The sequence below is a fragment of the Lampris incognitus genome, chromosome 1, assembly GCF_029633865.1.
Source record: "Lampris incognitus isolate fLamInc1 chromosome 1, fLamInc1.hap2, whole genome shotgun sequence".
Classification (NCBI taxonomy): domain Eukaryota; kingdom Metazoa; phylum Chordata; class Actinopteri; order Lampriformes; family Lampridae; genus Lampris; species Lampris incognitus.
The window spans coordinates 147,204,305-147,218,600 of record NC_079211.1 but is presented as its reverse complement, the minus strand read 5'-3'; the positions used below and the strand labels follow the sequence as shown (position 1 = coordinate 147,218,600).

Genomic DNA, 14,296 nt, shown 5'->3' with positions numbered 1-14,296 from the left:
GGGGGGACGGGGGACGCATAAAACCACTAAAATATACTTTCACAGCCTCGTAATTCCCATAAATGAATTAAATCACATAGTTCTTTTCTCTGAGAGAGAGACGGAGAGAGAGAGAGGAGATGGAGGGAGGGGAGGAAGGGGAGGCAGACGAAGGGAGTCCCCTGAGGACCATTTCAAAAGACAATTTATATATTTTGGAGAGATAAACCATCTGTCGGTTTGTGCTTCTCGCAAATTTTCCAGTCAGTTTTACTGGCCCGTCTCGGCCGTCGTCTCTCTGTCCTTGCTCTGTTTGTTCTTCAGCAGCAAGGCTGCCGAATCCTGAACGCTGCAGAGGCACCGCGGACAGACGGCCACGGTCTCTCAGGGCTCCTCAACCGCCTCGCTGAAAAGTGTTTTTTGTCATTTATAACCAGGGCACAGATCAAACACTTGTTTACCCGCTGTAAGTTGTGGATTCCAAAGTTCAGCTGTCACCTCTACTATTTTACCAGACAAATAAAACGTTTGGAATAATAATGATAATAAAAAAAAAAAAGTTGCAGAAAGATGGTTGGTTTACTGTCGAGGTGGCTGCCGGTCTTAAATCTCCCGGCGTTTTCGTCTGCTGGCCGGAGTATCGCGGCCCCACCCTGCTAACAGCGCAGCTCTCTCCCTGCAGTTGCTCTTCTTCTTCTATGAAGTCCTTTACCCCGAGCCATGCCAAGTGGCACTGGTGACCCCGCGACCCCGGCGGTCTCACTTCCAGCCGTTCATCTCCTTCAGCTTGCTGATGCTGATTCCTTTGACGGGCGATGGCGGGGCCGTGTGGTACAGCGGCAGGGTGGGGGTGCTGCACAGTTTCTCCATGGGCACCGTCCACACCGTCTTCTTCTTCTTCTGCCTCTCCTTCTTTGTCTTCTCCTTCGTAGTACCAGGGGACATGGTCTGGTGGAGGACAGAGCAGAAAATAAATTTTAAAAAAAAACCCAAAACATTAGATTGATCTAATTTGTACATGACTGCCTAAAGCATTGTGCAGACACTACCAGCGTCAGGGGTTTTACTGCTTAAGCCACCAACCATACCAAATCTATATCTTAGATCTTATATATCCATCCATCCATTAGCCAAACCGCTTATCCTGCTCTCAGGGTTGCAGGATGCTGGAGCCTATCCCAGCAGTCACTGGGCGGCAGGTGGGGAGACACCCTGGACGCGTTGCCAGGCCATCACACAGGGCTGACACACACACACACACACACACACACACACCTAGGGACAATTTAGTACGGTCGATTCACCTGACCTACATGTCTTTGGACTGTGGGAGGAAACCGGAGCACCCGGAGGAAACCCACACAGACACGGGGACAACATGCAAACTCCACACAGAAGACGACCCGGGACGACCCCCAAGGTTGGATTACCCTGGGGCTCGAACCCAGGACCTTCTTGCTGTGAGGCACGTGCACCAAAAATCAGAACTGCATTACAAGCAGAAACATACTGTGAGTAGCTGTGTTGCTGCTTGGTCCATAAACGCACCTTCTGAAACAACTGACGTTCTGCATTTCTGATGTTTGTTGCACATGTGTGCCTGCGTACCAGTTATATGTGCACCCCCGCTACAGGAGCAAAATGAACTCGGATCAGTCCGTACAGTCAGTCTACACCGCACTATTGAGTTTAGGATATTATAGACCTTGTTCACAAACCTGGCCAACGTAATCCAGCCTGTCTCAGTAAGCTAATGATCTGTTCTCCCCATCGCCTGCGATGCTAAAAAGCCAACTTTCTGTCACCCTCAGTTCTGATTGTGATCACTTATTTTGTGTTTCAACGTAATGTATGACACAATACAGGTGTTGTTACTGACATATGTTTATATTTCTGTTGTAAGACAACAGCACAAAATGTTACTTAAGGGTCACAAAATGCTAATAACTCTAATTTTACTGTTATCCAGTGAGCATTTTGTGACCAAATTACATGTTTATAGTTGTGCATTTGTCTGACAATAGATCAAGCTATGTCACTGACTACCCCTGTATGATGTCATAGGCTGTGTTGAAACATAACATAAGTGAAGCCAGACCCAGATAGCAAAATTGCTGTGGCCCGGACCCGTCCCACACCCGACACTTCATCCAGCCCACATACCATGTGGAATGATGGCACTTGGGCGGTCCACTTCTGTTTGCCAGATCTGGGCCAGAACCAAGCCATAGCAATGCCACATGTGCAAACTTATTTGCCAAAGGTGGCCCATATTTGTTTTGTGATATTTGGGCCATATTCACCATTTACCACACAGGTCACTTCAGGGCCACATCTAGATTACATGTTGCCGAGAGCACCGCATCTTTGCCATTTCAGGCTCACATCCATTTTGTCCGGGCCAGAAGGAGGCCATCAGTGCTGCATCACTGCCTGAAGTGGCCCACATCCGGATGCTGTCTGGGGACAGACTCAAAGGTGACAGAAATTAGGTTTTTTGACATTAGGAGCAATGAGGAGAACTCATCTTTACCCTATTAAGAGGAGGGAACGTCAGCCATATTTATAAAAAAAAGGCGTGTTGACCTTTGTTTTTGTAGTTTTTCAGTCGGAGGGGAAATTGAAGAGATACAGGGAGGATAAAGTGGAAAGAGAGAAAGAGAAAGTGAAGGTGCTGACATGGTAAAACCGCTCTGTACCCGCTGTGCCAGTTTTCCTATGGGGAGAGTGGTGGCACCCAAGTAGGCGGAAGTGCTACCCTTGTTGTGGCGTGCTGCTTGAGACTGCTAACGAGCGACGCGTTCAAAGTTCAAATTATTTCAACTTTGACCTCAGTTGCCTCTGACCTTTTATTTTATTCTTTAAAATCTTTATTTTTTTTGGATTTTTACCCCTAATTGTATCTGGCCAATTACCCCACTCTTCCGAGCCATCCCGGTTGCTGGTCCACCTCCTCTGCTGATCCGGGAGGGCTGCAGACTACCACATGCCTCCTCCAATACATGTGGAGTCGCCAGCCGCTTCTTTTCATCTGACAGTGAGGAGTTTCACCGGGGTGATGTAGCACATGGGAGGATCACACTGTTCCCCCTCCCCCCTGAAAAGGCGCCCCGACTGACCAGAGGAGGCGCTACTGCAGCGACCAGGACACATACCCACATCTGGCTTCCTACCCGCAGACACGGCCAATTGTGTCTGTAGGGACGCCCGACCAAGCCAGAGGTAACACGGGGATTCAGACTGCCGATCCCTGTGTTGGTAGGCGATGTGTCTTCATTCTAACTGGTCCATCTCTCTGGTGGGTGTTGAAGTATGGACATAACACATATAGGACACATAAAACTATGTTCAGTGATTTACTCACATAGACAGACCTGATGGAAACGCATCTAATTCGCATCCATCCATCCATCCATCCATTATCCAAACCGCTTATCCTGCTCTCAGGATCATGGGCATGCTGGAGCCTATCCCAGCAGTCATTGGGCAGCAGGCAGGGAGACACCCTGGACAGGCCGCCAGGCCATCACAGGCCCCCCCACACACACACATTCACAATTTAGTATGGCCGATTCAGCTGACCTACATGTCTTTGGACTGTGGGAGGAAACCAGAGCACCTGGAGGAAACCCAGCAAGAAGGTCCTGGGTTCGAGCCCCAGGGTAGTGCAACCTTGGGGAGTCGTCCCAAGTTGTCCTCTTCGTGGAGTTTGCATGTTCTCCCCATGTCTGCGTGGGTTTCCTCCGGGTGCTCTGGTTTCCTCCCACAGTCCAGAGACTTTAGAAATCTTCTCTAAAACATGCACTTGACATTTGTATGGAGACATAGCTGCTGTCTGCGCTGCCATCCACTGTGACGGTGCTCATGGGTCCTGTGTGGTGTGTGGTGGGGATATTAAAGGTTTCTCACACAGCAGCAGAGGGCCAGACAGCTGAGCTTGGCAGCGTTGTGGTCGTCCCCGGCGTAGCGGTTCCTCTTGGGAAGGAGCAGGATGAAGGACACAGCCAGAGACAGGTGGTAGAAGCTGTGCACATAGGTGTAGTCCCACTCCTGAAACAGGAGAGTGGCTGTGAGCGTCTAGCACTGAAGACATACAGCAGTACTATATGCAGACAACACCAACCTTCTACACATGTCTACTCCTTTGTACTTGCCTCTAGTCAAGTCAAGTCAATTTTATTTGTGTAGCCCGATATCACAAGTGGGCTTGACAGCAACACAACATCCTGTCCTTAGACCCTTCATAGAGGCATGATGCCTCTACGACTTTGTTTTTAAAAAAATCTTTCTACAGTAGTTTTCTGAGGTTCTGTGATATCTATCGTATGTTATATTTATTGTTGTTATTTAAAAGCCAAAAACAAACCAGTTAAATTTTGCTACACATCCGTGTTTCACATTTTCATACAACCGAGTATGAACATTACAACGTGTAACCAGGGACAAACAGACATCCCCCCCTCCCATTTTCTCCCCAATTGTACCTGGCCAATTACCCCACTTTTCCGATCCATCCCGGTCTCTGCTCCACCCCCTCTGCTGATCCGGGGAGGGCTGCAGACTACCACATGCCTCCTCCGATACATGGGGAGTCGCCAGCTGCTTCTTTTCACCTGACAGTGAGGAGTTTCACCAGGGGGACGTTATTCCCCCCCATTTCCCCCTCCCCCCAAACAGGCGCCCCGACCGACCAGAGGAAGCGCTAATGCAGCGACCAGGACACATACCCACATCCGGCTTCCCACCCGCAGACATGGCAAATTGTGTTGTGGTGTTCGAAAATATCGATGCACTGGAGTATCACTACATTATCTTTTGTGATACTGTATCGATTCTCAGAACCACCGTATCGACTTTTAATTGTTTACATGTAAAGGTTCGTGACAAACATGTTGTGTTGTATGTAACCCCATGACCGCTAGATAACAGTGTTGTAATCTTTCTTCTGCCATTTGACTCTTCCACTCCAACTCAACAACGTAAACTGAGACAGGAAGTAGCATAAGCACAAAGAACACAGGCCTATGAAACCGCAATATATCACCTTTCTTACAGTATTGCGATATATCGCGGTATATTGAATCGTAACCCCTGTATCGTGATACGTATCGTATCGCCAGATTCTCGCCAATACACAGCCCTACAGTTGTGTCTGTAGAGGCGCCCGACCAAGCCAGAGGTAACATGGGGATTCGAACCGGCGATCCCCGTGTTGCTAGGCAACAGAATAGACCGCTACGCCACCCGGACACCCAACAAACAGACATTTCGATGCGTTGTGTTTGTGAGTTGCTGTTTCACTGATGAACCGATCGGCTGGGGGAAATCCGTTAACCTTCTTAAGAAACAAAACATCCAAGAAGTCCAACAATGAAATCAACGGACACACTGTGAGAATACAATACGTTACACTGTATAAACCGACATCTGGCCTCATGAGACATGTCGCCATATCAAGTCACATTCTCTTGCATATGATGTCTTTCAACAGACTGATGAATTACCCTCTTCAGGACATTCACTCAGATCATCTGCTTCAGTACTATTGCATTACACATGGCTAGGTTTGGGTTTGGTGTGGTTAAAGTCAGGTTAAGGATCTGGGAGGCTGGTTGTGTTGGATTCGGGTCTGTTGGTGTATTTTGGGAAGTCCAAAAAATTTGCAGACAAACGTTTTGTCCTTGAGACTGGGCTGGCTCATAGTCACCACCCTCTGAGGCTGAAGTCTGTGGAAATATTCATTACTTGGTGACTTTTTCCTAAATTAAAGCTCATCTCATCATATTGTTGAGAAATTGGTGCACGTGTCCGTTGATAAGTGATGCATTAGTAGTCTGTAGCATATTCAGAGGCTGGTTCACACAAGACACCCTGCGAGCTGAGTAAAAAGATCCAATTTTGGGTTTAAAAAACAACAAGAAAAAGACCAAACAGAGCAGACCGAAGTGAAACCCACCTCAAAGTAAAAGCGCAGCATCAGAGCCAGAGCCCCGAAGCAGCATCCAGGACCGACCTGCTGGGTGTAAACGCTCTTCTCCGGATACACCGCCCTGATGTCTTTCATCTTCTGCAGCTTAAATATCAGACAAACGAGACATTCAGACGGAGGGGACGGGCTGTCGAGACCACCCTCAAACAATGTGGTGGAGAAGAACATTTGATGAGGAAATAGAAGAAAAGAAGAAGAAGGGAAAACCTTCTTTTGATAAACTGAATCTCATTCGCAGAAAAACCCTTAATGGACTGAATCTGATGAACACAATTCACCAGACTTGGCCCTGTAATGACCCGCTTTTTTTTTATTTCCCCCCTTTTTCTCCCCAATTGTACTTAGCCAATTACCCTATTTTTTGAGCAGTCCTGGTCGCTGCTCCCCCATATAGCAAAATTGCTGTGGCCCAGACCCGTCCCACACCCAACACTTCATCTGGGCCACATACCACGTTGAATAATGGCACTTGGGCGGTCCGCTCCTGTTTGCCAGATCTGGGCCAGAAACAAGCCATAGCAATGCAGCATGTGCCACATGTTTGCCAAAGGTGGCCCATATTTGATTTGGCATATTTGGGCCATTTTTGTTATTACACGTGTGGGCCACTTCAGGTTCACATCCATTTTGTCAGGGCCAGACCCGGATAGAATCCGGATGTGGGCCACTTCAGGCAATGATGCGGCAATGATGGCCTTCTTCTGGCCCTGACAAAATGGATGTGAGCCTGAAGTGGCCCACATGTATAATAGCAAATATGGCCCAAATATGCCAAATCAAATGTGGGCCTTGTTGGCAAAGATGCGGTGCTCCCAGCAACATGTGATCTGGATGTGACCCTGAAGTGGCCCGTGTGGTAAATGGTGAATATGGCCCAAATATCACAAAACAAATATGGGCCACCTTTGGCAAATATGTGGCACATGCGGCATTGCTATGGCTTGGTTCTGACCCAGATCTGGCAAACAGGAGCGGACCGCCCAAGTGCCATTATTCCACGTGGTATGTGGGCCGGATGAAGTGTTGGGTGTGGGACGGGTCTGGGCCACAGCAATTTTGCTATCTGGGGAAGGCCATCAGTGCCACATCATTGCCTGAAGTGGCCCAAATCCGGATGCTATCTGGGTCACCCCCTCTGCCAATCCGGGGAGGGCTGCAGACTACCACATGCCTCCTCCGATACATGTGGCGTCACCAGCCGCTTCTTTTCCCCTTGACAGCGAGGAGTTTCACCAGGGGACGTAGTGCGTGGGAGGATCAGGTTCCCCGACCGACCAGAGGAGGCGCTAGTGCAGCGATCAGGACACATACCCACATCCGGCTTCCCACCCGCAGACACGGCCAGTTGTGTCTGTAGGGACGCCTGACCAAGGTGGATGTTACACAGGGATTCGAACCGGCGAGCCCCATGTTGGTAGGCAGCGGAATAGACTGCCACACTATCCGGATGCCCCATGACCCGTTTTTACCACTGATTTCCTTTCCTGTTTCCCCAAACCCGCTCACCCATTTGACGCTGATGATGAAGACAGCTGACCCGATCGGTCCGGAGAAGATCCCGTATCCCCAGCGGTCCTGGTAGATCCTCACTGCGATGGTCAGCACTCCAAACATGGTGATGCTGGACCGTTGGGGCTCGTCAAAATCTCCCAGCGCTGCAACAGACAGGAAAAACACATTAGAGAGACAGGACTTCCAGTCAGGTTCAGGTCTAAGGTGTGTGGGTAGATTTCTTGCTGGCGGCAGAAGCCGATCTGATGAGGTGAGCCACACAACAAAACCAGTAGTGATGGGGAATAAAGCAAAGAAAAATAAAAAAAAAATTTTGGATTTCCCCCTCCCTTTTTCCCCCCAATTGTACTTGGACAATTACCCCACTCTTCCGAGCCGTCCCGGTCGCTGCTCCACCCCCTCTGCTGATCCGGGGAGGGCTGCTGACTGCCACATGCCTCCTCCGATACATGTGGAGTCGCCAGCCGCTTCTTTTCCCCTGACAGTGAGGAGTTTCACCAGGGGGACGTAGCGCCTGGGAGGATCACGCTATTACCCCCAGTTCCCACTCCCCCCTGAACAGGGGCCCCGACTGACCAGAGGAGGCGCTAGTGCAGTGACCAGGACATATACCCACACCCAACTTCCCACCTGCAGACACGGCCAATTGTGTCTGTAGGGATGCCCGACCAAGCCGTTGGTAACACAGGGATTTGAACCAGTGATCCCCGTGTTGTAAGGCAACAGAATAGACCACCCCAAAACGCCCCAGAAATTAGATTTTAAAGATGATGTTTTACCTGCTAGGCAGCACATTATGAAGCCCAGGAGCCAGGCATCAGGAGGTTTCAAACCCTTATGTGAGGCTCTGTGTGTGTGTGTGTGTGTGTGTGTGTGTGTGTGTGTGTGTGTGTGTGTGTGTGTGTGTGTGTGTGTGTGTGTGTGTGTGTGTGTGTGTAGTCATATGAACACATGTCAGAGGTGCTCACTGACACAACACGTGGTGTCAGCATGTGTTCATGTGATGGTAGTTCAAAGCTTCATGTGTGAATGTAATGTGACAACTAAAACGGGAGCCTGTGCGCTCCGACGTATCTCGCGGGTCCATGTGTTGTCATGTTGGGCGTATGTTGACCAGACTGAATTAAAACTAGAAGGACCAGTGACGGCCATCTGGCTTAACTCGTGTCTGAATCCCTCTTGATGACAAAAGATTCTCCATCGTTACATTTTCAGCCTGTGGTTGGTGTGTTTATCCACGGAGAGGTATGTATGGTGGCTCACTTTGGTGTTTCAACCTCCTGTATCAAGTAAAAGGACATTTGGCTGCAGATGGCGATGCTAGCCGCTTCCACGGGAATTGAACCTGTCACCAGAGGTGGACACCCTGGTTTCAGAAAGTAAAAGTCCTACCATGTATTTGTCCTAGCCGTTAACAAAACATTGTTATGTCCCTCTGCCTGGCTGAAGAGTTGTGCTGAATAAAGTCAGCTGGTGTGGTGTTTGTATGGGTGGAACAAATATGTGGCAGGACTTTTACTTTCTAAAGCCGGGTTGTCCACCTCTGCCTGTCACCGTTCAGCCTCAGGACCATATCGCTAACTGGTACGGTCAGTCATACACATCATTGTGTGTGGTTCATGGAGTACTGCACATGTGACTTCCGCTTCCGGTGTGGGAAGATGGCGGCGCGAATTCAGGTTTGTGGCGGTCTCACCCAGTACCGTCCATGCAGTGTCTTTGTCCACGTCTGCATCTAAGCTTGTCTTTGTTTGATGGCTGGGAGAGCTGGCGCTGGATCGGCTGGGAGAGCTTGGTCTGCTACATCTTGTGGGCCCAGGGACCACGGCCCTGCTTGGAGCTGCGCCCGAGGAGGAAACACCGGTCTGACAGGATGTGGAAGTGGGGCAGGCTAAGTCAACTGCTAGCCCATGCAGACCGTCAGTTCTGATAACACCGAGGCAGTCTGGCGGCGGCCTCGCCTAGCCTTGACTGTGTTTTTGGTGTCGTCGTGTGGGGTGCGGTGAGGTTTGTCGAAGGTGTCTGGCTGGGAGAGCTGGCGTTGCATCGGCCAGGGGAGCCTGGTCTGCTGCATCCGGTGGGCCCAGGGACCATGGCCCTGCTTGGAGTTGCGCTCGAGGAGGAAACACCGGTCGGACAGGATGTGGAAGTGGGGCAGGCTAAGCTAACTGCTAGCCCATGCAGACCGTCAGTTCTGATAACACCGAGGCAGTCTGGCGGCGGCCTCGCCTAGCCTTGACTGTGTTTTTGGTGTCGTCGTGTGGGGTGCGGTGAGGTTTGTCGAAGGTGTCTGGCTGGGAGAGCTGGCGTTGCATCGGCCAGGGGAGCCTGGTCTGCTGCATCCGGTGGGCCCAGGGACCATGGCCCTGCTTGGAGCTGCGCTTGAGGAGGAAATGCCTAGGGCAGACTGACAGGATGACGAAACGGGGCAGGCTAAGCTAACTGCTAGCCCATGCAGGCCGGCAGTTCGCTCTCTTGGACAGTGCTGGATACATGTGTTTTTGTAGTTTTTTGTAGTTTGGGTATGTGTGTTTTTGTAGTTTGGATGTGTGTTTTTGTCTTTGTGTTGCAGTGCTGTGGGCTGGGGATCTTATAGGATCTGCATCTTACACTGAAATCCAAAATATGACCACATATAAATACATACATATCTGTGTATGGATGGTAATACTCACCGATGAGTGTGACCCACATGGAGAGAGCGGTCCCGTACACGCTGAAGTATTCCAGGATGTCGTACTTCATGAAACACAGGATGGACAGCCCCGGCCCGTCACACGCGTGGTAGATCTGGTGTAAAAGTAGAAGTCACAGTACTGACCTCACCGCCATAAGAAAGTGGAACAGAACGGTTTCTGGTTTTAACAGGGTTCGTGTTTCAAGGCCGGGCGATAAAAAAGAATAAATCTTTCCAGTCTGACCTCCGTGTCTATAGAAGTCTTGGATTAGTCGAGGTTAAAGTTCATAATCAGATTATTTTTGGTGGCAGATTTGGTGAGTTCCAGCTTCGTAGGCATGACCACACAGCAAACACAGTGATTGCCGATTTTATTTATTCATTTTAACTTCAAATTGTTAATATTCGTCATCAACTCACAACCTCCGTGTGACCAAACGGTGCCACTAACTCAACTGCAAAGGAAAACCGGCAAACCAAGACCTTGAGATGAAGCAAAATAAGGTGTATACACCCGAGTAAACCACCCTTCAAACTCTTACGCCCCTTCTCCACTACATGGTACCGGCTCAACTCGACTCGACTTTTTGGTTTTCCATTACTGGAAAGTACCGGCATTTTGGTAACGGTTACCACTTTTCTGGTACCACCTTTGTCGAGGTTCCAAAAAAACTGGAGCGGGTACCAAAACCAGTGCAGACTGAAGCGGTACCATTACGGTAATGGAAAACAACACTGTGAGCCAAGCCGAGCCGGTACCATGTAGTGGAAAGGGGCATTGGGAAGTCCTCGTTAACACTGTGTATGAACCCACGCTAACATCCATCTGTTATCTGTACACACTCATTCAAATTCAGGGTCATGGGTGTCTGGATCTGATCCCGGTGAGCTTTACTGGACAGCAGGGTCACATCAGACCGCCGTTCAGCTGGTGTGCGGTCGCCACAGCGTCCTCCCCCAGCACGTAAAGGCAGAACAGATGGCGGCGGTGCTCAGGTGTGGTGACCATCGGTGTGGTTTCTTACCGCGGTGAAGAACATGGTGAAGAAGTAGACCATGGCCTCCATGTGGAAGCCCCTCTTGGCGGCCACGCTGGCGGCCGGCAGAAACACCAGGCTGCTCACGGTCGGCAGGAGCATCTTGGCGATGAACGCGCCCATGGTGAAACTGAGGCAAGCGAACGCAAGTCGGCCAGAGAATCAAACGGCTGTCGATCCAGGATTTTATATCCCAAAGAGTTCAAAGTTTCCTCTTGTCGAAACACTTCTGATAGTCCAACCTGGTGAAGTGAGACGGCAGGTAATGCTGACACACACTCACACACACACAGAATAGTCAGTGAAAAACCCTCCGGCTGAAGCCTTGTGGATCAGTTTTACAAGACAGACGATGTTCTCGACCAGCTCTTTAGCAGGAAGGAAGGCGACCTCAGGTCCTACTGAGTCTACTGTGTTACTGAAACACAGGACTGCATACATGTACACACACGCACAGCCAGCTGTCTGCTTTTGGCCCTTTAAAGTTTAAATGGCCCCCAGGTCGGCAGGCGGGTGGGGGTCCGGAGGGACCTGTATGTGTGGTATCATCGCCTGGCAGCTGTCTGCATACCAGCCGCACAGCGAGAGTGTTCACATGCCGAAGCAACGCCACATAGTTGCCGAGTCTTACACAGGCCTGCACAGATTACTGCAATACACCACCGCTACACAACACACCACCGACTTCACTTCCACCCCGTTCCCTCCGACCATTTATTACAGGCAGACCAAAATCAGAAATTATATTTAGGTTTATGATCCCCAGATAGAAAAAATTGTATCGGAGGAGGCATGTGGTAGTCATGTGGATGAGCTAATCTGATTGGCTAGCTGTGTTCGACGAGATCATGACAGAAACACGACGGAGCTCTTTTAAAAGAGGAAAATAGAAATACAGAATTCTACCTCTCATATACACTTTCTTCCCCCAACAGGAAGAGACCGTAGATGAGCTGAGTTATCATTTATGTTAGAAATGATCCATTCATCCATCCATCCATCCATCCATCCATTATCCAAGCTGCTTATCCTGCTCTCAGGGTCACGGGGATGCTGGAGCCTATTCCAGCAGTCACTGGGCGGCAGGCGGGGAGACACCCTGGTCAGGCCGCCGGGCCATCACACAGGGCCCACACACACACACACACACACATTCATACCTAGGGACAATTCAGTATGGCCGATTTACCTGACCTACATGTCTTTGGACTGTGGGAGGAAACCGGAGCCCCCGGAGGAAACCCATGTAGACACAGGGAGAACATGCAAACTCCACACAGAGGACGACCCGGGACGATTCCCAAGGTCGGACTACCCCGGGGCTCGAACCCAGGACCTTCTTGCTGTGAGCGATCACGCTGACCACTGGGCCACCATGCCACCCTGTTAGAAAGTATTGGTGTATTACTTTTGGTCCGACTGTGATAAGTCTTTATCTTTCATTCTTTCTTGTCAGACGTCTCTGTCTGGAGAGGTGGAAGAAACAGTTCTGAGCGTTTTCTTTTGCTTACTTTGAACATAAAGAAGCACTTAGGGAGGGTTTAGAAGTAAAGGTAATCTGTTTTAACCAAGACGGTCAAACCAAATCATCTTTTCTACTGTTTACCATTACACAGCTGTCTCTATGTGGCCTTCTTGTTCCCCCCTCCCCGCCTCCGCCTCCTCTTTTCTGGCACTTTTTGTAACTTAACATCCCCATATAACATCGCATTATAACATCACCGCTTCCGGTGCGGGAAGATGGCAGCACGAAGTCACGTTTGCGGCGGCCTCACCCAGTACCGTCCATGCAGTGTCTTTGTCCATGTCTGCATCTAAGTTTGTCTTTGTTTGGTGGCCGGGAGAGCTGGTGCTGGATTGGCTGAGAGAGCTTGGTCTGCTGCATCCTGTGGGTCCAGGGGCCACGGCCCTGACCGGAGCTGTACCCGAAGAGGAAACACCGAGGGTGGTCTGACAGGATTCGTAATCGGGGCAGGCTAAGCTAACTGCTAGCCCATGCAGGCCGGCAGTTCTGACAGTCATCCTGGCTGGCGTTCGTACCCCTGGGTAGTGATTTTTTTTGTTTAGTTTCGATATGTGTTAGTTTGGGTATGTGTGTTCTTGTAGTTTTTAGATGTGTGTTTCTGTCTTTGTGTTGCACTGCTGTAGGCTGGGGAAACGACAGTGTTTCTGATTCTGATTCTTAAGACAAACACAAATCGGATGAAGGAGTTTGTGAATGTCGGGGTTTTTCTTCTTCATGTCTTGCGAGTCCGGTCTGGTGTGAAGTGAGCAGATGGGAGCCGGCTGAGGCAGATTGAAATAGCTGTCATGACTCTGGGTTTGTCGTGGCCTTGTGATGTGGCTCGGGGCCCGTCCTCCGCTGGGCTTGTCCCGTCGAAGCCAAGGCGTCCCGCCAAACCGGGTTAGCTGGTAAATAGTTTTGGTGAGGGAAAAGTGCCCTCCGCGTCAGCTCCTCCTTGGCGGCCGGGATGGGAAAGGCTCCATCGTACATCTGTTTATCTCAGGATCGCTCAGCAAAACAGCGTTTAATTCAGTATCTCTGTGAAGTGTGATGGTAATCAGACTTACTGATATGATACAACTCCGTGTGTCTGGGGTAGCCTGGCGGCGACCTGTTGTGGGACGATCAAGGACTACGACGAGACTAAAGTGCATAAATAAAAGCTGAAGAAGCTAAAGTTTATTTTGTATTTATGGAGAATATTAGAATCTTTAACAGCCTGGTCTCGGTTATACAATCAGGAATCAGGAACACTTTGTCATTTCACTTCATGCACTTTTGTACATGAAATGAAACGAAATGCTGTTTCCCCCAGCCCACAGCAGTACAACACAAAGACAAAACACAACCAAAAACTAAAACAACACACATACCCAAACTAACACACATACCCATACTAACACATATCCAAACTAAACAAAAAAAAATCACTGTCCAAGGGAACGAATGCCAGCCAGCATGACTGTCGGAACCACCGGTCTGCATGGGCTAGCAGTTAGCTTAGCCCGCCCCGCTTCCACATCCTGTCAGACCGCCCTCGACGTTTCTTCCTCGGGGCCCAGCTCCAGGCAGGGGCTGTGGTCCCCGGGCCCACCGGC

At 49.9% G+C, this 14,296-nt stretch overlaps 1 protein-coding gene across 1 annotated transcript; it reads right to left on the bottom strand.

Annotated features, from left to right (window-relative positions):
- Positions 1-738: 738 nt before the first annotated feature.
- On the bottom strand, positions 739-11,317 carry mymk (myomaker, myoblast fusion factor). The gene is made up of 6 exons (XM_056295201.1): positions 11,183-11,317; positions 10,156-10,270; positions 7,475-7,623; positions 5,936-6,052; positions 3,889-4,029; positions 739-927 (listed from the first exon to the last, which is right to left on the bottom strand). The coding sequence occupies exons 1-6, from the start codon at positions 11,315-11,317 to the stop codon at positions 739-741; spliced, it is 846 nt and encodes a 281-aa protein (XP_056151176.1).
- Positions 11,318-14,296: the final 2,979 nt, after the last annotated feature.